Source organism: Caretta caretta, chromosome 12 (assembly GCF_965140235.1).
Source record: "Caretta caretta isolate rCarCar2 chromosome 12, rCarCar1.hap1, whole genome shotgun sequence".
Classification (NCBI taxonomy): domain Eukaryota; kingdom Metazoa; phylum Chordata; order Testudines; family Cheloniidae; genus Caretta; species Caretta caretta.
The window spans coordinates 1,011,616-1,037,263 of record NC_134217.1 but is presented as its reverse complement, the minus strand read 5'-3'; the positions used below and the strand labels follow the sequence as shown (position 1 = coordinate 1,037,263).

General features: G+C 52.3%; 1 protein-coding gene across 2 annotated transcripts in view; it reads right to left on the bottom strand.

Annotated features, from left to right (window-relative positions):
• Nucleotides 1–24,461, bottom strand: part of CFDP1 (craniofacial development protein 1) — a 128,396-nt gene extending 103,935 nt beyond the window's left edge. Inside the window, exons 1-4 of one of the 2 annotated variants that reach the window (XM_048817104.2) lie at nucleotides 24,256–24,461; nucleotides 14,053–14,161; nucleotides 12,783–13,023; nucleotides 8,951–9,069 (exon numbers count right to left, since the gene is read on the bottom strand). In XM_048817104.2, coding sequence (XP_048673061.1) covers nucleotides 8,951–9,069; nucleotides 12,783–13,023; nucleotides 14,053–14,161; nucleotides 24,256–24,310 — 524 coding nt within the window. In that variant the 5' untranslated portion in view covers nucleotides 24,311–24,461. The remainder of the gene's footprint in view (nucleotides 1–8,950; nucleotides 9,070–12,782; nucleotides 13,024–14,052; nucleotides 14,162–24,255) is intronic. The other variant, XM_048817103.2, reaches the window with a different exon arrangement.
• Between the last annotated feature and the right edge of the window lie 1,187 nt (nucleotides 24,462–25,648).

Here is a 25,648-nt window from a genome sequence, read left to right as displayed (position 1 = left end):
GAACTTACTAAGAAGCTTCTCTAAACTAGCAAGGGTGATCCAACAGCAGAGTTAGTCTAATTAGATTAATTAATCTAATATAGAAAAGGGTAGTTTCTCCTGGGCCTGGGATCATGGAAAATCCTACATGACACAATGAGCTGGACATAGAGGTGCCTTCCCCACCCCATCCCCTAGGCAGCTTGGGGTGATTATGTATTAAACACCTTGTGTTGCAGATTAGATCCGTTTTCTCTGTATCTGTATAAGAATAAAACTAAATGGTTTCCTAGGAAGTAAGAGTTTCAAGAAAAGACCATTGAGATCTGTACCTCAAAACTATCCAGGCTTGAATCATAGAATATCAGGGTTGGAAGGGACCTCAGGAGGTCATCTAGTCCAACCCCCTGCTCAAAGCAGGACCAATCCCCAATTAAATCATCCCAGCCAGGGCTTTGTCAAGCCTGACCTTAGAAACTTCTAAGGAAGGAGATTCTACCACCTCCCTAGGTAACGCATTCCAGTGTTTCACCACCCTCCTAGTGAAAAAGTTTTTCCTAATCTCCAACCTAAACCTCCCCCACTGCAACTTGAGACCATTACTCCTTGTCCTGTCCTCTGCTACCACTGAGAATAGTCTAGAACCATCCTCTCTGGAACCACCTCTCAGGTAGTTGAAAGCAGCTATCAAATCCCCCCTCATTCTTCTTTTCTGCAGGCTAAACAATCCCAGCTCCCTCAGCCTCTCCTCATAAGTCATGTGTTCCAGACCCCTAATAATTTTTGTTGCCCTTCGCTGGACTCTCTCCAATTTATCCACATCCTTCTTGTAGTGTGGGGCCCAAAACTGGACAAACTACTCCAGATGAGGCCTCACCAATATCGAATAGAGGGGGACGATCACGTCGCTCGATCTGCTAGCTATGCCCCTAATTATACATTCCAAAATGCCATTGGCCTTCTTGGCAACAAGGGCACACTGCTGACTCATATCCAGCTTCTCGTCCACTGTCACCCCTAGGTCCTTTTCCGCAGAACTGCTGCATAGCCATTCGGTCCCTAGTCTGTAGATGTGCATTGGGTTCTTCCGTCCTAAGTGCAGGACCCTGCACTTATCCTTATTGAACCTTATCAGATTTCTTTTGGCCCAATCCTCCAATTTGTCTAGGTCCCTCTGTATCCTATCCCTGCCCTCCAGCGTATCTACCACTCCCCCCAGTTTAGTATCATCCGCAAATTTGCTGAGAGTGCAATCCACACCATCCTCCAGATCATCTTTCAGCCACATATCATATATATATATGATTACAAAAACATTAGAAAGCCATGAAATATACTGATCAAATGTTAATATAAATGAGAAGCAAGGAAAAAGAATATCTATCTATCTATCTAATACCCATATCTATATTGTACAGTGGTAATGTCACTGTATTTGATTACCACTATTATAAATATTTATCCATGGGAGAAAGTTAGAGGATCGTAGATTGCTAGGCACATTCATATTTTAGTACAGTTCTAACATTTAATAGAAGAAGGCGCCAGATTCCATAAATGTTTGGGTGGAATGCTTGAAAAAGAGCCTGTCTTGAAAATCCTCTGTCATCTGACTTCAATAGCACAGATATAGGTGTGAGGTCTTTTTTAGGAGTGGTGGGTGAAATTCTGTGGCCTGCATTGTGCAGGAGGTCAGACTAGATGATCATAATGGTCCCTTCTGGCCTAAATATCTATGAATCTATGAATCATTTATGAAGATATTGAACAAAACCGGCCCCAGGACCGACCCCGGGGCACTCCACTTGACACCGGCTGCCAACTAGACATGGAGCCATTGATCACTACCCGTTGAGCCCGACAATCTAGCCAACTTTCTACACACCTTATAGTGCATTCATCCAGCCCATACTTCTTTAACTTGCTGACAAGAATTCTGTGGGAGACCGTGTCAAAAGCTTTGCTAAAGTCAAGAAACAATACATCCACTGCTTTCCCTTCATCCACAGAACCAGTAATCTCATCATAGAAGGCGATTAGATTAGTCAGGCCTGACCTTCCCTTGGTGAATCCATGCTGACTGTTCCTGATCACTTTCCTCTCATGTAAGTGCTTCAGGATTGATTCTTTGAGGACCCTCCTTGATCTAAATCTTGATCTAAATTCTATAGTTTTCAAAAAGGAACCATTCCCAAAATGCAGCCTCAGCCCACTTAGAATGCAACATAACAGACACTTTCTCCCAGGAAGAAAAATCCAGTGTTTGATTTTCAGGCCCTTTCTATAAGCTATCATTGTGCACAAACAACATAATTTTCCTTTAAAGAAAATAACGCCCCCAGCTCCCCAACCTAGCACTGTTCAGATGGGTGTTCACAGGGGTGGTTCTCAAGCCATGGTTCATAGAATCTTTACTGGCAGCCTGCAGAATAGCATGTTTTGAGATGCAAGTAGCTGGGGGATTGAGGTGTCAATTACTCTGATGCCAGAATGGCTGGAGCTTCAGGCATGGTTATTCATAAAAACAGGGACAGGAGACTAGAAAGATGTTCCAAGGAGCTAAGAATCAGCTGCATGCCACTGTAACATCGCCACAAGCTATGGATGGCATCGCCCTCCTGGTCTATCTCGAGCCACCCTGAGTTTTGGGGACTTGTTGATACAGGGCTTGCTTTAAACAATATAAGTTAAGGTAACCTTGGTGGTTTGCAGGATTACACCAAGATTACACCAAATCCCCAGATTTGATTTATTCTAGAAAGAAGTCACAGTTTAATTAGTAACTGAACTCATTTCACTGACAGACCCCCTGGAGATAAGCCCATTGCTGAAGAGTGGGAGGCTGCCAGAAAAGCAGCACCTGCACGAAAAAGAGGTCTTAAATTAATGTAGGGCATTCAGCATGTAATATTAAAAAACTGTAGCTGGAATGAGTGGATATTGATGTTTAAAGCCCTGAGCTCAGTATCTGAGCACCCTTGCTAAATTCTATTCCCCCAGGGCATGTCACTCCTTTTGACAGGCAGGAATAAAAGAATCCCTGCCCAATCCCTCCTCCTCCCCCAAATTATTATCAACATGGTGAGGGAGGGAAGTGAAAATTTTCACATCCATTTTGCAAGACCTAGCTATTGTGGTAATTGGCACCCTCCAAATGCACAAGAAAGATTTAGGGAGAGATCTCATGCCTGGAGACCCTACAACACCCTTGTCTCCCTCACAGTGCTCTCCTGCCGTTCAGCAAGATGCTCTTTTCTGAGGGACAAGAGAAAAAAATTAAGGCTAGGATTGTCAAAAGAGAACAAGTTCACATAATTCTGCCAGGCTCCTTTGACAATCCCTGCTTTAAAGGCATTAATGCTTAAGCACTCTTCCACCCATGGAATACTCGTGTTCTTAAGAAAACCTACAAGGTACATTTGCCTATTAATCAAAGTCCTCCTTTAAACTATACGCTTATCATACCCACCTATATGCACAAGAGACTTGAATCAGCAATAGCAACTGCAGATCCACACCCCACAGATTTCAGAAAAATTCAGTAATAGTTTCTTGGTGAGCAAACCTCTTATACCTCTAATTAGGCTGTATCCTGAATACGAGACCTTTGTGTGATGTGAAGGGAGGAAAGATTACTTTGGTAACTGAGCAGGAACATGGCTCTGCAATGATTCGTTTGGCTGAGAAGCCACTTTATCCAAGTAGCAGCGTGGGTTTTTTAACTGGCAACCTGCAGTGCCATTGATTAGTCTCTTTTCATTTAAGAGCACAACTGCATCTAAACTTCTATTTCTCATATGTGCAGGTAAGAAATAAGCACGTATCATAGAATATCGGGGTTGGAAGAGACCTCAGTACGTCATTTAGTCCAATCCCCTGCTCAAAGCAGGACCAACACCAACTAATTCATCCCAGCCAAGGCTTTGTCAAGCCAGGCCTTAAAAACCTCTAAGGATGGAGATTCCACCACCTCCCTAGGTAATGCATTCCAGTGCTTCACCACCCTCCTAGTGAAATAGTGTTTTCTAATATCCAACCTAGACCACCTCCATTGCAACCTGAGACCATTGCCCCTTGTTCTGTCATCTGCCACCACTGAGAAGAGCCAAGCTCCATCCTCTTTGGAACCCCCCTTCAGGTAATTGAAGGCTGCTATCAAATCACCCCTCACTCTTCTCTTCTGAAGACTAAATAACCCCAGTTCCCTCAGCCTCTCCTCACAAGTCATGTGCCCCAGCCCCCTAATCATTTTCATTGCCCTCCGCTGGACTCTCTCCAATTTGTCCACATCCCTTCTGTAGTGGGGGGACCAAAATTGGACACAATACTCCAGGTGTGGCCTCACCAGTGGTGATAGAGGGGAACGATCACGTCCCTCGATTTGCTGGCAATGCTCCTACTAATACAGCCCAATATGCCATTGGCGTTCTTGGCAATAAGGACACACTGCTGACTCATATCCAGCTGCTCATCCACTGTAATCTCAGGTCCTTTTCTGCAGAACTGCTGCTTAGCCCGTCGGCCCCCAGCCTGTAGCGGTGCATGGAATTCTTCCTTCCTAAGTGCAGAACTCTGCACTGGTCATTGTTGAACCTCATCAGATTTCTTTTGGCCCAATCCTCCAATTTGTCTAGGTCATTCTGGACCCTATTCCTACCCTCCATTGTATCTACCTCTCCCCTCAGCTTAGTGTCATCTGTGAATTTGCTGAGGGTGCAATTCATCCCATCATCCAGATCATTAATAAAGATGTTGAACAAAACCAGCCCCAGGACCAAGTGGCACTCCGCTTGATACCAGCTGCTAACTACACACTGAGCCATTGATCACTACCCATTGAGCCAGACAACCTGGCCAGCTTTCTACCCACCTTATAGTCCATTCATCCAATCCATACTTTTTAAACTTGCTGGCAAGAATACTGTAGAAGACCGTATCAAAAGCTTTGCTAAAGTCAAGATATATGCAAAGGCTCAAGTCTTAAAACAGTCCTGGAGAGAAGCAATGGAACCTAGCATTTAGAGTAGAGGACTGGGAGTCAGGGCACCTAGGTTCTCTTTGTGACTCTGCAACAGATGCTTTTGGGAAAGTCCCCTGCCCACCCTCCAGAGGGTAGGTCAGTATCTCCATTTTATACACAGGAAAAGTGAGGCACTGCAATTGGGAGGCTTACCTCATTTTTATGAATAGCACTTTGAGATTCTCCAACAGAAGGTGCTACCTTCAGAAAACACAAGGTATCTATTATTTCAACAGTACTAATTCCATTGAGAAATAGGTCCAAGTTACGTGACCGGCTCACTGTCTTTACATATTGCTCATCACCCATAATTAAAAGCAATGTCACTGGGAGCAGTTTATCTATGTTTCCCCCTCCCTTCTTGGATAACACTGGGGTGTTATTGCTTGGGTTTGTCTCCCCCTGGTGGAGAATTCAATTCCATACGTTTTAATTTTTCATGAGGTTAGAAATCAGCATTTTGTCTTATTACGCAGAGTGACGATTCTGTTCTGTTGCCAACATCATTATCTTTACCAGGCCATAATCCAGCCAGCCATTATGCAAGTTTCACCAACCCAGGGTAGCCAATGCTCCTCAATACTAACTTCGGGCATTGCTAACATGCTTCTCACTGTGGCACCTAAGCATTCAAAATAAGGAGTAAGCGTCATCATCGTTGTCCCACTATGACCAAATGCCCTGCACTTCCTGACACATCATCCTGCAAGGTGGCTGAATTCCATGGGGAAGGGGCTGGCAAGCCATTTGCCAGCATCCCTCATTGCGGGAAGGCCTAAGCAAAGTATCGAGTTTATCCTTGTGCTCTGAAGATGGCCAACGACTAAGCTCCACAGAAGGATGTTCCATCACTGTGCACGGAGAAACCTGCCTCCACTACCATTATCCCCATCCTCATTAATGCTTTAGATCAGGAATGGGCGAACTTTTTGGCCCAAGGGCCACATCAGGGTTGCGAAACAGTATGGAGGGCCGGGTAGGGAAGGCTGTGCCTCTGCAAACAGCCTGGCCCTCGCCCCCTATCCGTCCTCTCCCACTTCCTGCCCCCCAGACTGCCCCCCTCAGAACCCCCGACCCATCCAACCCCCCCTGCTCCTTGTCCCCTAACCACCCTCCCCAGGACCCCACCCCGTATCCAACCCCCCCGCTACCTGTCCCCTGACAGCCCTGACCCGTATCCACACCCCCTGCCCCTGAGAGGCCCCCAGATCCATCCAACCCCCCCCGCCCCACTCCTTGTCCCCTGACCACCCCCTCCCGGGACCCCCATCCTTATCCAACCCCCACCTGCTCCCTATCCCCTCCTCCCAGGACCCCCCCAAGACCCCACCCCCATCCAAACCCCCCTGCTCCCTGTCTCCTGGTTTCTGCTCCCCCGAACCTCCTCCCCATCCAACCACCCCTTGACTACCCCCTGGGACCTCCTGCCCCTTATCCAACCCGTGCCCCCTTACCATGCAGCTCAGAGTGACAGGACAGGCTTATTGGAAAGCCTGGGAGGTGGGCGGGCACAAGCCGTGCTGCCCGCGCGGCTGCAAGAAAGGAGGGACAGCGGAGGAGGGGCCGGGGGCTAGCCTCCCCGGCTGGGAGCTCAGGGGCCAGGCAGGACGCTCCCGCGGGCCGGATGTGGCCCGTGGGCCGTAGTTTGCCCACCTCTGATTTAGATAATGGCATAGAGAGCAAACTTACAAAGTCTGTGGACAATACCAAGCTGGGAGGGGTTGCAAGTGCTTTGAAGGATAGGATTAAAATTCAAAATGATCTGGACAAACTGGAGAAATGGTCTGAAGTAAACGGGATGAAATTCAAATAAGGACAAATGCAAAGTACTCTACTTAGGAAGGAACAATCAGTTGCACACATACAAAATGAGAAATGACTGCCTAGGAAGGAGTACTGCAGAATGGAGTACCACAGAGTACTGGGGGCTGTAGTGGATCACAAGCAAAACGTGCGTCAAACAGTGTCACACTGTTCCACCAAAAAAAAAAAAAAATAGTGAACATCCTTCTGGGATATATTAGCAGGAGTGTTGTAAGCAAGACATGAGAAGTAATTCTTCTGCTTTACTCTGCGCTGATTAGGCCTCAGCTGGAGTATTGTTTCCAGTTGTGGGCACCACATTTCAGGAAAGATGTGGACAGACTGGAAAGAGTCCAGAAAAGAGCAACAAAAATGATTAAAGGTCTAGAAAACATGACCTGTGAGGGACGATTGAAAAGAGTGGGCTTATTTAGTCTGGAGAAGAGAAGACTGAGAAGGGACAAGATAAGAGTTTTCAAGTACATAAAAGGTTGATACAAGGAGGAGGGCGAAAACCTGTTCTCGTTAACCTCTGAGGACAGGACAACAAGCAATGGGCTTAAATTGCAGCACCAGGGCAGTTTAGGTTGGACATTAGGAAAAACTTCCTAATTATCAGGGTAGTTAAGCACTGGAATAAACTGACGAGGGAGGTTGTGGAATCTCCATTATTGAAAATTTTTAAGAGCAGGTTAGACAATCACTTGTCAGGGACGGTCTAGATAATACTTAGTGCTGCCATGAGCGCAGGTGATTGGACTAGAAGATCTCGAGGCCCCTTCCAGTTCTATGATTCTATGAGCTTTGTCCTAAGCTCCCTCAACTGCAGCCTACTTGCTGATCCCAGCACTCTCACAGAGATGTGAAAGGAGACACAGTCCAAGAGATAGTCAGGCCTTTGCTCATGGAAGGCTTTGAAGAGAACCAGCTCCTCAAAGCACACCCAGTGTAAAACAACCCATTAGTCCAGCCCTAAGTCTGTCAGCTTTATAAGGGGGTTGGGCTAGCAGCAAGGTGCTACTACCCCTGTGTCTTGTCTTTAACAAGACTTCATGTGTCACCTGATCCCCCTCTCTCTCACAGATCTTGGGAGACAGACCAGTCCTCGCTTGCAGACAGCCCCCCAACCTGAAGCAAATACTCACCAGCAACCACACACCAAAAACACTAACCCAGGAACCTATCTTTGCAACAAAACCCAATGCCAACTCTGTCCATATATTTATTAAAGTGACACCATCATATGACCTAATCACATTAGCCATGCCATCAGGGGCTCGTTCACCTGCATGTCTACCAATGTGCTATATGCCATCATGTGCCAGCAATGCCCCTCTGCCATGTACGTTGGCCAAACCGGACAGTCTCTACGCAAAAGAATAAATGGACACAAATCTGACATCAGGAATCATATCATTCAAAAACCGGTAGGAGAACACTTCAAGCTCTCTGGACACTCAGTAACAGACTTAAAGGTGGCAATTTTGCAACAGAAAAGCTTCAAAAACAAACTCCAACAAGAAACTGCTGAGCTTGAATTAATATGCAAACTAGATACTATTAACTTGGGTTTGAACAGAGACTGGGAGTGGCTGGGTCATTACACATAATGAATCTATTTCCCCATGTTAAGTATCCTCACACCTTCTTGTCAACTGTCTAAATGGGCCATCTTGATTATCACTACAAAAGTTTTTTCTCCTGCTGATATAGCTCATCTTAATTAATTAGCCTTACTCCACCTTTTCATGTTCTCTGTATGTGTGTATATATCTATATCTATCTATCTATCTCTTACTATATGTTCCATTCTATGCATCTGATGAAGTGGGCTGTAGCCCACGAAAGCTTATGCTCAAATAAAGTTGTTAGTCTCTAAGGTGCCACAAGTACTCCTGTTCTTTTTGCGGAGACAGACAAACACGGCTGCTAATCTGAAATTAGAGCCACAATGGACTGCAGTACAATTTGCATTACAAGAGTTGTCCATGGTCAGTTATGGAACTAGAACTGCACAGTGAGAACAGAAGGAGCATCTAGCACTGTTCTGCACCACCAACATTTTAGCAGGAAGACAGATGTTCTAGCCACTCATTTTCCAAAGGCAACATACAATAACTTGGACATACCAGCTCAAGGCAAACTCACCTGACCTCTTCACCTGCAAAATCAAACACTTTGGTGATTGTCACTTTTGCCATGTCTTTTGGCTTCTCTGTCTCTTTTGCTTCTTCCTGGAGTTTGCTCGAACTCTTCTCCGCTGTAGTCTGAGAAACACAGCAATAACAAATCAAAGAAACTGAATCCTGCAGTGAGACCACCTAATTATGTCAAGTGGCCTATGGACCACCCCATCAGTCAGGTGGCACTGGCTTTACAGCTCAGATCCTGACTCCACTGGTCACTATCAAAGAGCAAGTCACCCACAATAACGGCAAAGGAGACTAGTGGCTCAGCTGCCAGATTTAAATTCGCCACTTGGATTCTAACCCTCATTGCAGGGCCAGGATTGGAACCTCAAACTTTTCTGCACACCCAGCAGAAAAGCCCAAAGAATCCCAGGGCTGTCTTTTATGGGACCGAATGCAAAAACTAGCATCAGTATAAAGTTCAGAAATTAGGCAAGCATCTGGAAATTCCAAATTAAGCTTTCTACTACCAAATTACACTCACCTGTCCCATAACCTTTCATCAACTAAAAGCAATGTACTAAAGTTTGCTTTTAAACAGGAAAAACAAAGAGAAAATACATCTATACAAAATGGTTACTTTCCTGTTGCAGTAGAGCTCTTGAGAATTTTCTGATGACTGATTTCTCATCCTTATATAAACACTGGTTTTTGCATTTAATTGCCTTAGTTAATTATTATAATTCATTTTAAAGAAGTCTCCAGATTGTTAGCTACTAGGTAGTGGGTCAGCTTCTGGTCAGGCACTCCCCCCTAGTCAGGAACAACTGCAATTTACAATGGTGCACACAAATGACAACTGCAAACTTTTCAAGCACGCCTGTAACACTTTGTTTTCTATCCACTGTACACATGCCATACATTTAAAAGCAGACATGACTTTAAGAAATCCTAAATCAAGATTTCCCAAATCTAGCCCAGGCTCTACACTGAGAATTAACTGCATGCGGAACTTTCAAAGTCCAGCCATTATTTAGCAATGAGCCTGCAAAAAAGCAGCGATCAGAATAGTGTATTTTTTTTTCACCATCTTATTTTTAAAACAATCCTGAATGTAAGAGACTCAACTGTTCAACAGGCACTACTTTACCTTTTGGGGGAGGCCAAGCATGAAGATTTCAACCCAACTGGAGATTTTTTTTCTAAAAGTTATGAGCAAATGAAAACGAAGGATTATACAACTGAAGCCATTTTGCAGCCTTCAGATGCAGCTGTATTCTGAAGGGTGGCTCTGTATAAATGGCCTTGTGGGGATCAGTGTTTAGTGTCTCTCAATGACTCCAGCGCAGGTATGCTCAAGTTTACAAATGTTTTTTCTAGTTGCCAGCCCTGTACACTCACACTGTGATCTGAGAGTCAATCTGGGTTCCTTCCTCTCACTCACCACCACTTCTACTTAAGGTTCTGGGGGCAAACTGTGCCCTCACTGACTCCTGTTCATTCCTATTGTCTTCAAATACATGAAAAAGTGACATTAGGAAAATAATGTATTTTAAGGATTTTTGTATTGCAATTTAGCAGCTGAAAGCCAGGTGGAGCTAGCTCCATGTGACCAGCTACCAGGAAGTGCCAAACCACTAGGATTAGTCAATTTCATTACGTTAATATTAGTTCTAGTTAGTTTCACATTCAGGTTCTTGTGCTGATATGTTTACACAAAGTATATCCTGACCAAAGGATCCAAGATCAATGGACTTTATAATGTCAGACTTCTGCCATGGAGAGGACAGTTGGGTCAGAGACTACACAACCAAGCAGTTTACGTTAAAAAGCACCACCCTGAAGAAAGGCAGCAGGGAGATTGTGATGGTGCCCCATGAAAATATGCTTATGAATATATATATATGAATGACATAACTGGAATATGTTTTATGCTACATATGCCCTGTAACATATCTATGTAAAGGTTATGATCTACTGAATCTATTAATCCTATTTGTATGCTTGTATCATTTTTGTATTCGACGTTATGAATACTGGCTTGATTTCTAGGCAGCCTTAGTAGAGCATTTATTTGGTCAGCTTCTTGAGAAAGGAATGTGCAAATTAGGTACCCAATCAAGAAACACTTAAAGGGCAATGAATCTTGTAAGGCTCCAATCCACATAAGAAGTCTACCTGAGGACATTCAAGGAAGCATGTGAACCATGGCTGCCACCTATAAGTTCTGAATCAAGCATGGACAGGTGACTTGCCCATGTGACTCCAAAACTCCATCTTGGAGCTGAACTTTGCATAGCCTCTCCACCCCCAAGGATACCTGAAAGAAACTGGAACAAAGGACAATAGCTACAGGGGGTGTGAGTGATTGCTGGACCCAGACTAGAAGGAGTATAGTCTGTAAAAGGAAGCTTACTGGAATTCCTCTAAGGGTGAGGTTTCTACCTGTATTCAGAGTTCTTACTGTATTAGACATAGACTTGCGTGTTCTATTTTATTTTGCTTGGTAATTCACTTTGTTCTGTCTGTTACTACTTGGAATCACTAAAATCCTACTTTCTGTATTTAATAAAATCACTTTTTACTTATTAATTAAGCCAGAGTATATATTAATACCTGGGGGGGAGGGGGTGCAAACAGCTGCGTATATCTCTCTATCAGTGTTACAGAGGGCAAACAATTTATGAGTTTACCCTGTATAAGCTTTATACAGGGTAAAACAGATTTATTTGGGGTTTGGACCCCACTGGGAGTTGGGCATCTGAGTGTCAAAGACAGGAACATTTCTTAAGCTGTTTTCAGTTAAGTCTGCAGCTTTGGGGCACGTGGTTCAGACCCTGCGTCTGTGCTAGAGCAGACTGGTGTGTCTGGCTCAACAAGACAGGGTGCTGGAGTCCCAAACTGACAGGGAAAGCAGGGGCAGAAGTATTCTTGGCACATCAGGTGGCAGCCCCAGGGGTTTCCGTGATCCAACCCATCACAGAGATGAGATCCCCTTTCATTCAGAGTGACAATCCAAACATGTGGCATCTTCAGGACACCCTAGATTGCAGGGGGAAGTGAAGGATATTGGTATGTTTTACACCCAGGGCCAGCTCCAGGCACCAACTTTCCAAGCAGATGCTTGGGGCGGCATTGAGAGTGGGGCAGCAGTCTGTGTCCCGCGGCAGCTTTTGGACGCTCTTCGGGGGAGAGGGGAGGGGAGGGGGCGGCAATTCAGTGGCAGCTCTGCCGCTCTTGCGGCAGCGGCAATTTGGCACCAACTGCTTGAGGAGGCAAAATTTGTAGAGCCGCCCCTGTTTACACCCCGTATTTCCCCTCCTCCTAATCTTCCTTTTTCGAAATGCACACATAACCAAAGAGGAAGAGTGCTGCACTAGAAGTATTCATGCAAATTGCAAATTACACTTGCCATTTGCAGCTGTGTGCAGCCCACGGTAGAGGGAGTCAACCTGCCCAACATTTAACAGGAACCGGACAAGCCATTGGCAGCTGGCAGCTCCAGTTCCCCTCCTTCCCATGCTGGACCAGACCGTCCCATCCCACCACCATACTGAAGGGTTTAGCCAGGACTTCACCACTATTAGCCAGTGCAACAGGCTAGATGGAGCGTCCATGCCAAAGCCAGTGAGGAGATAGGCCTTGTACCTTGTGACAAGAGCTCAACCCCATTTCTGACACCCATGCCTTACAAGGCCACATTCGGGATAGGAGGAATCCATTGTTTTGCTGTTCAACCCAACACTCAATACTAACTACAACTATTCATCACCATCTGCAGATTTTAACCCTCTGGATTCTTTCCCCCACTCAATATAATAAAAACTGCCCCAGCCAGGTTTCTCCATTACCTTATTAGTCTGTGGACTGGTCAGCTGAGCAGCAGCCGGTGCTTTAGATTTCTGCCCCACATCACTGAGGAAACTGGCCCACAGAGCATCCTCTTTCTTCTTTTTCTCCTCCTCCTCCGCTCTGCTTCCTTTCACCTGCCTTAGACTGTCGGCCTCCTCTTTTTCCTCACTGTCACTTTGTTGATCCTTTGATTCCTCTCTTTCCCCTGGCACTAACAAGAGGCCTCCTCTCTCCCTTTTCCTGGGAACAGATGACAACAGAAATGCTGAGATAGGGCAAAGCCTCACCAGTAGAAACATGAGCATGGGTGAAGTGACTTAACGATTCTGTATTTACAGACTGCTGGATTCTCACCATGAGGCTTCCATTTACCTTCAAGGGGAGACACTGAGCCAGAACCCCACACCGGTCAGAAAGTTGAAGGGCAAGGTTCAAAGAATCTCTTTAAATGCTCCATTATATGGCAAAAGCCGATGCTACAAAGGCTGGAAAACTTGGGTAAGGAAGTTAGCATTCTAGAGCAGTGGTTCTCAACCATGCGTACCCCTGGGAGTATGCAGAAGTCTTCCAGGGAGTATATCAACTCATCTAGAGATTTGCCTAGTTTTACAGCAGGCTACATAAAAAGCACTAGTGAAGTCAGTACTAACTAAAATTTCATACAATGACCTATTTACACTGCTCTCTATACAATACACTAAAATGTAAGTACAATATTTATACTCCAACTGATTTCTTTTATAATTATATGGCGAAAATGAGAAAGTCAGCAATTTTTCAGTAATAGTATCATGTGACACTTTTGTATTTTTATGTCTGATTTTGTCAGCAAGTAGTTTTTAAGTGAGGTGAAACTTGGGGTACAGAAGATAAATCAGCGTCCTGAAAGGGGTACAGTAGTCTGGAAACGTTGAGAGCCACTGTTCTAGAGGAAAGAGCCTGGACCTGGAAGTCAGGAACTGGGCTCTATTCCTGGCTCTGACACTGACTTCCAGCACGGCCTAGGGCGAATCATCTAACCTCTGTCTCTACATCTGTCTGAAGAACAGAGATAATGCTCTTTTAGAATCTTCCCTTATAAGTTTGCCACTTTTTGTACTGTCTTTGCAGGTAACCTTTAATACTAACCAAAGAGCAAAGCTTAAACTACACCGCATTTTCATAACTGAAGTAAGGGAGGGCGACTGCAGCTGATCCCAGTGGCTTAGCAGTGAAGCCACTGACAGACCAGTTATGATCCCATTAAGGTGGGATGGATTTGGCATTTACCTGCACACAGTGCCTTTGGAACTTTTTTTGCCTTTTTCTTTGTATGGTTTCTCCTCATCCTCGTCTTCCTTGACCAACTCGCTCACATCATCTTCACTGTACTCCTCACCTGGAACCACACAGCAGCAGGACCCACAATCACCCAAGAAACAAAGGAAAACAAAGACAATTCTGCTCTTGCCACAGGAAAAAATGATTTCAAACAACCCATTTGCCAAAATTAGAATCATAAGTATATGGCACATCCAAGTCTTGCCAGTGGAACCTTCTCCTTGGCCTGCTCACTGAAAGCATGCTGGTGAAACAAGCTATAGGCATACTGTGTTCAAAGGCTTCCTTAGAAGTCAGGCTTCAGAGGGAAGTGCTCATGCCACTTGTTTGTCTTAACCTGTTAGGACTTGTCTTTTAGACTCTAACATTTACTATGTTTGCACAGCACCTAGCATAATTGGGCCTCAGCGTAGTTGGCCTATGTGATAATCAATGTCCAGACACACCAAGGTGAGAACAGAAAGTTTAAATCCAAAATATAAGCCATTAAACCGACTGTTTGCATACTTCGTCATCATATTATATAAATACATCAAGTAAGATCTCTTATGAGAGTTTGGAAAGTTCTAACCTAATAGTCATTATTAGATACGTAACAGACCATTGTGATTAATTTATATATTTATGTATATAGAAAACTGGACTCATAAGCTTCAGCTGCAAATCACAGCAAAGTGGTGTAGCAGTCAAGCAGGGAGAAGCACCTCCCAAACAAGTTGTTTACATTAAACCACTGCAAAAACCCATTCATTATCCAGCCCAGGAAAAGACAATGATGGACCATTTGAGTTAATGGAAAGACAATGAGACATCCCCAGGTATCATGTCAAGAGGGAATTTCCCCAGTCTGAATAACCATGAGTCAATCATAATCTAAAGGCATGTCTACACTACAAAATTAAGTTGATCTAATTTACATTGGCATACAGCCGCTGCAGTAATTACATCTGCTGTGTGTGCCCACACTTTCCTCATTGTGTTGGTGGTGTATGTCAATTGTACTGTCACAGTATGGGGCACTCGGATGGCTTCTGAAAGCCAGTAACAGTCGATGTAAGCAACACAGTGTCACTGTGTCGACCTAACTACACCAACCTTGACTCTAAATCGCTGGAGGAGTTAAGTCAGTGGTGTGGGGCAGTTATGTCGGTGGGAGTAAAATTTTAGTGTAGACACTTCCAGAGTTAGGTTGATGTAAACTGCCTTTGTTGACCTAACTCTGTAGTGTAGACCAGACCCAGGAGAATTAAACAAAGGAAAAAGCCTTTTAAAAAGAGGCTTGGAAGGGAGGCTGATCATCTAGAAACTGAGGCACAGCTTCTCAACGGGAAGCTACCCATGAACCTGAGATCCACCCTACAGCTTAGTAGGAGTGCCAGAAAGCTATTAAAAGACAATAAGTAACTTGTATTAGACAAGGGATTCTATACAATAGAAAAGAATAAAGCCTGAGGGTTGCATCTATATGTTTATTTTCTTTATAACTTGTGCATGTTTGCTTTCCCTTACTAGTTCATCTTGGAGTCTGTAGGTTTTCTACTCAATAAACTTTGACTCCCTCAGGGAACTGATGGGCAGGATCCCCTGAGAGAATAACATGAGGGGAAAGGAGTCCTGGAGAGCTGGCTGTATTTTAAAGAATCCTTATTGAGGTTGCAGGAACACACCATCCCGATGTGTAGAAATAGTAAATATGGCAGGCGACCAGCTTGACTTCACAGTGAAATCCTTGCTGATCTTAAATACAAAAAAGAAGCTTACAAGAAGTGGAAGATTGGACAAATGACCAAGGAAAAGTATAAAAATATTGCTCAGGCATGCAGGAGTGAAATCAGGAAGGCCAAATCACACCTGGAGTTGCAGCTAGCAAGGGATGTTAAGAGTAACAAGAAGGGTTTCTTCAGGTATGTTAGCAACAAGGTGGTAGTCAGGGAAAGTGTGGGCTCCTTACTGAATGAGGGAGGCAACTTTGTGACAGAGGATGTGGAAAAAGCTTATGTACTCAATGCTTTTTTTGCCTCTGTCTTCACGAACAAGGTCAGCTCCCAGACTACTGCACTGGGCAGCACAGCATGGGGAGGAGGTGACCAGCCCTCTGTGGAGAAAGAAGTGGTTCGGGACTATTTACAAAAGCTGGACGAGCACAAGTCCATGGGGCCGGATGCGCTGCATCCGAGGGTGCTAAAGGAGTTGGCGGATGTGACTGCAGAGCCATTGGCCATTATGTTTGAAAACTCATGGCAATCGGAGGAGGTGGAATGACTGGAAAGAGGCTAATGTAGGGCCCATCTTTAAAAAAGGGAAGGAGGAGGATCCGGGGAACTACAGGCTAGTCAGCCTCACCTCAGTCCCTAGAAAAATCATGGAGCAGGTCCTCAAGGAATCAGTTCTGAAGCCCTTAGAAGAGAGGAAAGTGATCAGGAACAGTCAGCATGGATCCACCAAGGGCAAGGCATGCCCAATTAACCTAATTGCCTTCTATGATGAGATAACTGGCTCTGTGAATGAGGGGAAAGCAAGTGGACGTGTTATTCCTTGACTTTAGCAAAGCTTTTGATACGGTCTCCCAAAGTATTCTTGCCAGCAAGTTAAAGAAGTATGGGCTGGATGAATGCACTATAAGGTGGATAGAAAGCTGGCTAGATTGTCGGGCTCAAAGGGTAGCGATCAATGGCTCCATGTCTAGTTGGCAGCTGGTATCAAGCAGAGTGCCCCAAGGGTCAGTCCTGGAGCCGATTTTGTTCAAAATCTTCATTAATGATCTAGAGGATGGTGTGGATTGCACCCTCAGCAAGTCTGCAGATGACACTAAACTGGGAGGAGTGGTAGATACGCTGGAGGGTAGGGATAGGATACAGAGGGACCAAGACAAATTAGAGGACTGAGCCAAAAGAAATCTGATGAGGTTCAACAAGGACAAGTGCAGAGTCCTGCACTTAGGACGGAAGAATCCCATGCACTGCTACAGACTAGGGACCGAGTGGCTAGGCAGCAGTTCTGCAGAAAAGGACCTAGGGATTACAGTGGACAAGACGCTGGATATGAGTCAACAGTGTGCCCTTGTTATCAAGAAGGCTAATGGCATTTTGGACTGTATAAGTAGGAGCACTGCAAGCAGATCGAGGGACGTGATCATTCCCCTCTATTCGACATTGGTGAGGCCTCATCTGGAGTACTGTGTCCAGTTTTGGGCCCCACACTACAAGAAGGATGTGGATAAATTGGAATGAGTCCAGCAGAGGGCAACAAAAATGATTAGGGGACTGGAACACATGACTTATGAGGAGAGGCTGAGGGAACTGGGATTATTTAGTCTGCAGAAGAGAAGAATGAGGGGGGATTTGATAGCTGCTTTCAACTACCTGAAAGGGGGTTCCAAAGAGGATGGATCTAGACTGTTCTCAGTGGTAGCAGATGACAGAATGAAGAGTAATGGTCTCAAGTTGCAGTGGGGGAGGTTTAGGTTGGATATTAGGAAAAACCTTTTCACTAGGAGGGTGGTGAAGCACTGGAATGGGTTACCTAGAGGTGGTGGAATCTCCTTCCTTAGAGGTTTTTAAGGTCAGGCTTGACAAAGCCCTGGCTGGGATGATTTAGTTGGCGATTGGTCCTGCTTTAAGCAGGGGGTTGGACTAGATGACCTCCTGAGGTCCCTTCCAACCCTGATATTCTATGATTCTATAAACTTTTGGTTTTAATTTTATCCCATGCAGGTTCTGGTGTGCAAACTGTGTGAAGCGTATACACCAAAATGAACTGATAACTGGAGGGCTGGTTTCACACCTTCAGAACTGGTGAACCACAGGAGAATGGTCTGAGTATCTGGTAATTAAGAACTCTTGGAAGATGGATTTGGGGAGACTCCAAGCTGTTGGGGTCACCCTGCCAGAAGTAACGAGATTGGTGAGGACCAAGGTGAGACCATATGCTTAAAGTCAGGGATCTGAACCACAGCCGCACGGCACCAAGGAATCTCCAAGTTACAGGGCAGGGGGTGACAGACATCTCATCCGGATGGACAATCCCTAAAACATCAGCTTATTTGGTGCTACCACAGTATAAATGCTGATGCACATGGAGACTAGTTCACCTTGGAGTTGCAGGTGATGCTCTGCACGCTGTCTGCAGATCTCATTGTTGGTGTACACCCTCACTCTGCACAATCGGAGCTTTTGTTTTTAAAAAAGTAAGTTTCTAGCCACTATGGTTGCCAAGAAATCCTTCCGGATGCGAACCAAGTGTAATGATGCAGTGATACCTGCCTGAGTCCGCAGAGAAGACTACCTCTACTGGTGCTCAGAGCTTCCTTGGGCAACTGCAGAATGAAACTGATTCATAGAGGCTATTCAGAATGCCCTGGGCAACAGTGAAAACTGACTAGAAACAAGCCAATTTCACTCTGCAGCTGCTGGGAAGAGTTATGACCAGCAGCAAAGAGGTGGTGAAGGCAATAACTGGAGGTCTAAAAAATCTGAGGCTGGCCAAGAACAGAGCAACAGAATAACACCCTTTGCAGCAGCCAGGAGTCCATCTGGCCCTCCTCGGCTACCAGCAAGCGCTCTGGGCCGCGGTTTGGGATTGTGGCAGGTCTCATGTGGCTCCTTGAACACAATGAGCTACTGGCCTCCTTTATAAAGCTCTCCGGGATCTACCCACTAGAAGGCCTGGATAAGAGCTAAGATATTGATATTACTCCAGCAAAAGCTGCCCTCGGGGCCCCCAGTACAGCCCCCACAGCCTCCCAATGCGCCCCCGACTCTCCTCCCTCTGCCATCACAGCCCCCAATGCCCCAGCGCAGCCCCCCCACCCCTCCCCCTGCCATCGCAGCCCCCAATGCCCCAGCGCAGCCCCCCACACCCCTCCCCCTGCCATCGCAGCCCCCAATGCCCCAGCGCAGCCCCCCCACCCCTCCCCCTGCCATCGCAGCCCCCAATGCCCCAGCGCAGCCCCCCACGCCCCTCCCTCTGCCATCACAGCCCCCAATGCCCCAGCGCAGCCCCCCCACCCCTCCCTCTGCCATCACAGCCCCAATGCCCCAGCGCAGCCCCCCACGCCCCTCCCTCTGCCATCATAGCCCCCAATGCCCCTCCCCTCCAGCGCAGCCCCCCCACCCCTCCCTCTGCCATCGCAGCCCCAATGCCCCAGCACAGCCCCCCACGCCCCTCCCTCTGCCATCACAGCCCCCAATGTCCCAGCGCAGCCCCCCACGCCCCTCCCTCTGCCATCACAGCCCCCAATGCCCCAGCGCAGCCCCCCACGCCCCTCCCTCTGCCATCATAGCCCCCAATGCCCCAGCGCAGCCCCCCCACCCCTCCCCCTGCCATCACAGCCCCCAATGCCCCTCCCCTCCCTCTGCCATCACAGCCCCCAATGCCCCAGCGCAGCCCCCCACGCCCCTCCCTCTGCCATCATAGCCCCCAATGCCCCTCCCCTCCAGCGCAGCCCCCCCACCCCTCCCTCTTCCAGCGCAGCCCCAATGCCCCAGCGCAGCCCCCCACGCCCCTCCCTCTGCCATCACAGCCCCCCATGCACCAGCGCAGCCCCCCACGCCCCTCCCTCTGCCCTCGCAGCCCCCAGTGCCCCTCCCCTCCAGCGCAGCCCCCCCACCCCTCCCTCTGCCATCATAGCCCCCAATGCCCCAGCGCAGCCCCCAATGCCCCAGCGCAGCCCCCCACGCCCCTCCCTCTGCCATCATAGCCCCCAATGCCCCACCCCTCCAGCGCAGCCCCCCCACCCCTCCCTCTGCCAGCGCAGCCCCAATGCCCCAGTGCAGCCCCCCACGCCCCTCCCTCTGCCATCACAGCCCCAATGCCCCAGCGCAGCCCCCCACACCCCTCCCTCTGCCATCATAGCCCCCAATGCCCCAGCGCAGCCCCCCCACCCCTCCCCCTGCCATCGCAGCCCCCAATGCCCCAGCGCAGCCCCCCCACCCCTCCCCCTGCCATCACAGCCCCCAATGCCCCTCCCCTCCCTCTGCCATCACAGCCCCAATGCCCCAGTGCAGCCCCCCCACCCCTCCCTCTGCCATCGCAGCCCCCAATGCCCCAGCGCAGCCCCCCCACCACTCCCTCTGCCATCACAGCCCCCAATGCCCCAGCGCAGCCCCCCACGCCCCTCCCTCTGCCATCATAGCCCCCAATGCCCCAGCGCAGCCCCCCTCGCCCCTCCCTCTGCCATCATAGCCCCCAATGCCCCTCCCCTCCAGCGCAGCCCCCCCACCCCTCCCTCTGCCAGCGCAGCCCCAATGCCCCAGTGCAGCCCCCCACGCCCCTCCCTCTGCCATCACAGCCCCAATGCCCCAGCGCAGCCCCCCACGCCCCTCCCTCTGCCATCATAGCCCCCAATGCCCCAGCGCAGCCCCCCCACCCCTCCCCCTGCCATCGCAGCCCCCAATGCCCCAGCGCAGCCCCCCCACCCCTCCCCCTGCCATCACAGCCCCCAATGCCCCTCCCCTCCCTCTGCCATCACAGCCCCAATGCCCCAGCGCAGCCCCCCATGCCCCTCCCTCTGCCATCACAGCCCCCAATGCCCCTCCCCTCCAGCGCAGCCCCCCCACCCCTCCCTCTTCCATCGCAGCCCCAATGCCCCAGCGCAGCCCCCCACGCCCCTCCCTCTGCCATCGCAGCCCCCAATGCCCCAGTGCAGCCCCCCCACCCCTCCCTCTGCCATCGCAGCCCCCAATGCCCCAGCGCAGCCCCCCCACCACTCCCTCTGCCATCACAGCCCCCAATGCCCCAGCGCAGCCCCCCACGCCCCTCCCTCTGCCATCATAGCCCCCAATGCCCCAGCGCAGCCCCCCTCGCCCCTCCCTCTGCCATCATAGCCCCCAATGCCCCTCCCCTCCAGCGCAGCCCCCCCACCCCTCCCTCTGCCAGCGCAGCCCCAATGCCCCAGTGCAGCCCCCCACGCCCCTCCCTCTGCCATCACAGCCCCAATGCCCCAGCGCAGCCCCCCACGCCCCTCCCTCTGCCATCATAGCCCCCAATGCCCCAGCGCAGCCCCCCCACCCCTCCCCCTGCCATCGCAGCCCCCAATGCCCCAGCGCAGCCCCCCCACCCCTCCCCCTGCCATCACAGCCCCCAATGCCCCTCCCCTCCCTCTGCCATCACAGCCCCCAATGCCCCAGCGCAGCCCCCCAGGCCCCTCCCTCTGCCATCACAGCCCCCAATGCACCAGCGCAGCCCCCCACGCCCCTCCCTCTGCCATCGCAGCCCCCAGTGCCCCTCCCCTCCAGCGCAGCCCCCGCACCCCTCACTCTGCCATCATAGCCCCCAATGCCCCAGCGCAGCCCCCCCACCCCTCCCCCTGCCAGCGCAGCCCCCAATGCCCCAGCGCAGCCCCCCCACCCCTCCCCCTGCCATCACAGCCCCCAATGCCCCTCCCCTCCCTCTGCCATCACAGCCCCCAATGCCCCAGCGCAGCCCCCCCACCACTCCCTCTGCCATCACAACCCCCAATGCCCCAGCGCAGCCCCCCACGCCCCTCCCTCTGCCATCACAGCCCCAATGCCCCAGCGCAGCCCCCCATGCCCCTCCCTCTGCCATCACAGCCCCCAATGCCCCAGCGCAGCCCCCCTCGCCCCTCCCTCTGCCATCATAGCCCCCAATGCCCCTCCCCTCCAGCGCAGCCCCCCCACCCCTCCCTCTTCCAGCGCAGCCCCAATGCCCCAGCGCAGCCCCCCACGCCCCTCCCTCTGCCATCGCAGCCCCCAATGCCCCTCCCCTCCAGCGCAGCCCCGCCACCCCTCCCCCTGCCATCGCAGCCCCCAATGTCCCAGCGCAGCCCCCCCACCCCTCCCCCTGCCATCGCAGCCCCCAATGCCCCAGCGCAGCCCCCCACGCCCCTCCCTCTGCCATCGCAGCCCCCAATGCCCCAGCGCAGCCCCCCACGCCCCTCCCTCTGCCATCGCAGTCCCCAATGCCCCTCCCCTCCAGCGCAGCCCCCCCACCCCTCCCTCTGCCATCGCAGCCCCCAATGCCCCAGTGCAGCCCCCCCACCCCTCCCTCTGCCATCGCAGCCCCCAATGCCCCAGCGCAGCCCCCCCACCCCTCCCTCTGCCATCGCAGCCCCCAATGCCCCAGTGCAGCCCCCCACGCCCCTCCCTCTGCCATCACAGCCCCAATGCCCCAGCGCAGCCCCCCACGCCCCTCCCTCTGCCATCATAGCCCCCAATGCCCCTCCCCTCCAGCGCAGCCCCCCTCCCCTCCCTCTGCCATCGCAGTCCCCAATGCCCCAGCTTAGCCCCCCACGCCCCTCCCTCTGCCATCGCAGCCCCCAATGCCCCAGCGCAGCCCCCCCACCCCTCCCTCTGCCATCGCAGCCCCCAATGCCCCAGCGCAGCCCCCCCACCCCTCCCTCTGCCAGCGCAGCCCCAATGCCCCAGTGCAGCCCCCCACGCCCCTCCCTCTGCCATCACAGCCCCAATGCCCCAGCGCAGCCCCCCACGCCCCTCCCTCTGCCATCATAGCCCCCAATGCCCCTCCCCTCCAGCGCAGCCCCCCTCCCCTCCCTCTGCCATCGCAGTCCCCAATGCCCCAGCTTAGCCCCCCACGCCCCTCCCTCTGCCATCGCAGCCCCCAATGCCCCAGCGCAGCCCCCCCACCCCTCCCTCTGCCATCGCAGCCCCCAATGCCCCAGCGCAGCCCCCCCACCCCTCCCTCTGCCAGCGCAGCCCCAATGCCCCAGTGCAGCCCCCCACGCCCCTCCCTCTGCCATCACAGCCCCAATGCCCCAGCGCAGCCCCCCACGCCCCTCCCTCTGCCATCATAGCCTCCAATGCCCCTCCCCTCCAGCGCAGCCCCCCCACCCCTCCCTCTTCCATCACAGCCCCAATGCCCCAGCTTAGCCCCCCACGCCCCTCCCTCTGCCATCGCAGCCCCCAATGCCCCAGCGCAGCCCCCCACGCCCCTCCCTCTGCCATCGCAGTCCCCAATGCCCCAGCTTAGCCCCCCACGCCCCTCCCTCTGCCATCGCAGCCCCCAATGCCCCAGCGCAGCCCCCCCACCCCTCCCTCTGCCATCGCAGCCCCCAATGCCCCAGCGCAGCCCCCCCACCCCTCCCTCTGCCAGCGCAGCCCCAATGCCCCAGTGCAGCCCCCCACGCCCCTCCCTCTGCCATCACAGCCCCAATGCCCCAGCGCAGCCCCCCACGCCCCTCCCTCTGCCATCGCAGCCCCCAATGCCCCTCCCCTCCAGCGCAGCCCCCCTCCCCTCCCTCTGCCATCGCAGTCCCCAATGCCCCAGCTTAGCCCCCCACGCCCCTCCCTCTGCCATCGCAGCCCCCAATGCCCCAGCGCAGCCCCCCCACCCCTCCCTCTGCCATCGCAGCCCCCAATGCCCCAGCGCAGCCCCCCCACCCCTCCCTCTGCCAGCGCAGCCCCAATGCCCCAGTGCAGCCCCCCACGCCCCTCCCTCTGCCATCACAGCCCCAATGCCCCAGCGCAGCCCCCCACGCCCCTCCCTCTGCCATCATAGCCTCCAATGCCCCTCCCCTCCAGCGCAGCCCCCCCACCCCTCCCTCTTCCATCACAGCCCCAATGCCCCAGCTTAGCCCCCCACGCCCCTCCCTCTGCCATCGCAGCCCCCAATGCCCCAGCGCAGCCCCCCACGCCCCTCCCTCTGCCATCGCAGTCCCCAGTGCCCCAGCGCAGCCCCCCCACCCCTCCCTCTGCCATCGCAGCCCCCAATGCCCCAGCGCAGCCCCCCCACCCCTCCCTCTGCCATCGCAGCCCCCAATGCCCCAGCGCAGCCCCCCACGCCCCTCCCTCTGCCATCGCAGCCCCCAATGCCCCAGCGCAGCCCCCCCACCCCTCCCTCTGCCATCGCAGCCCCCAATGCCCCAGCGCAGCCCCCCCACCCCTCCCTCTGCCAGCGCAGCCCCAATGCCCCAGTGCAGCCCCCCACGCCCCTCCCTCTGCCATCACAGCCCCAATGCCCCAGCGCAGCCCCCCACGCCCCTCCCTCTGCCATCATAGCCCCCAATGCCCCTCCCCTCCAGCGCAGCCCCCCTCCCCTCCCTCTGCCATCGCAGCCCCCAATGCCCCAGCGCAGCCCCCCACGCCCCTCCCTCTGCCATCGCAGCCCCAATGCCCCTCCCCCACCAGTGCAGCTCCCCAAAGCCGGGGCGCTGTGCGCGGAGGCTCCCCGCCCCACCTGAGGGCACATAGTCCTCGTCTTCGGCGGAGGAATACTCCTCCGAGCCCGACATGCTGTCGGCCGGGGCCGCCGGTTCCAAGCTAGCCACTCAGCACCAGAGAGACGTGACAACGCAGGCTAGAGCGCCCTCCGCGATTCGCGCCCGAGCTACAGACTCAAGGGGGAGCGGCTAGAGCGCCCGCCGGTGCTCGCGGCCGTGGGAGAGGTACCATATAGCCACGCATCGGAACGCTTAGAGCGCCCTCTTGCGATTGGGGGCACCATAGAGCTGGGGGCTAGAGCGTCTCGAGGGGCACTTGGAGGGACGGAACATCCGGCGGTAGCGGGATGCGGAAGTGGCTTTTCCGCTGGGCGGCGCTCTGTCCGAAAGAAGCACCGGGCGGCTGCTGGGACCAATACGTCCTAGCATGTGTTGCGCGGCCGCCCTGCCCCCGTCGGTACCGTACATCTGTGAGGGCTGTAGTTCCTAGGGACTCGTCAGCCCTGACAGCTGTGCACTTTCCTGTGAGCCGGACGCCTGGGTTCTGTGCCCAGCTCCGGGAAGGGGGTGGGGTCCGGTGGATTAAAGCAGGTGGCCGTGAGCCGGACGCCTGGGTTCTGTGCCCAGCTCCGGGAAGGGGGTGGGGTCCGGTGGATTAAAGCAGGTGGCCGTGAGCCGGACGCCTGGGTTCTGTGCCCAGCTCTGTCGCTGTCTTCTTCAGAGGCTATGGGCAGGTGACTTTGCCTCTCCGCTCCTGTTTCCTTTGGGAATAATGACACTGGCCCACCTTGCTAGAGGGGCCTGAGGTTGAATTAGCCACTGTCTGTGCAGTTGCCGCTCGGCAAGAGCCGCACCATTCAGACAGTCTGTTTCCAAGCCGTGATTGTACAAATGCTCGTAGGCTGATAACACACACAGGGCCCCGCGCCAACCAGCTCTACTGCTCCCTTTATTGCCTTAAAAATAGGTGGCCAGTTAATTACCTGCCCTACCCTCCTCCCCGGGCACCACTTGGGCTCCGGCTTTCGGAGCGAAGTCACTGTGCAGGGGTGGCCAGGCCTTGCGCTGAGAGGAGCAGTGAGCCCGCTCCCCCCCGCTATCCGCTCACGTCTGCAGCGGAGGGAGGCGCCGGTCAAAGCTGGAGGACCCGCGGGGGCCAGGACTGCGGACAGTGCCTGCAGCCTGAGGCCCCTGCACGTGCAGGATCGGCTCGGGAGCGCTGCCAGCAAGCGGGGCGGGGACCGGAGACCCGCCCCGGCATGGAGCAGCTTCTGAGCGCACAGAGCTGGTGCGGCGCCCTCCGCCCGCGGGGGGCGCACTTGCGCTTGCGAGAGTGTCAGGGCGGGAAGCGTAGCCGAGCGGCGTCCCACCCCTCTAGGCACCGTGGGGTAATGGGCAGAGGCTCTTGTC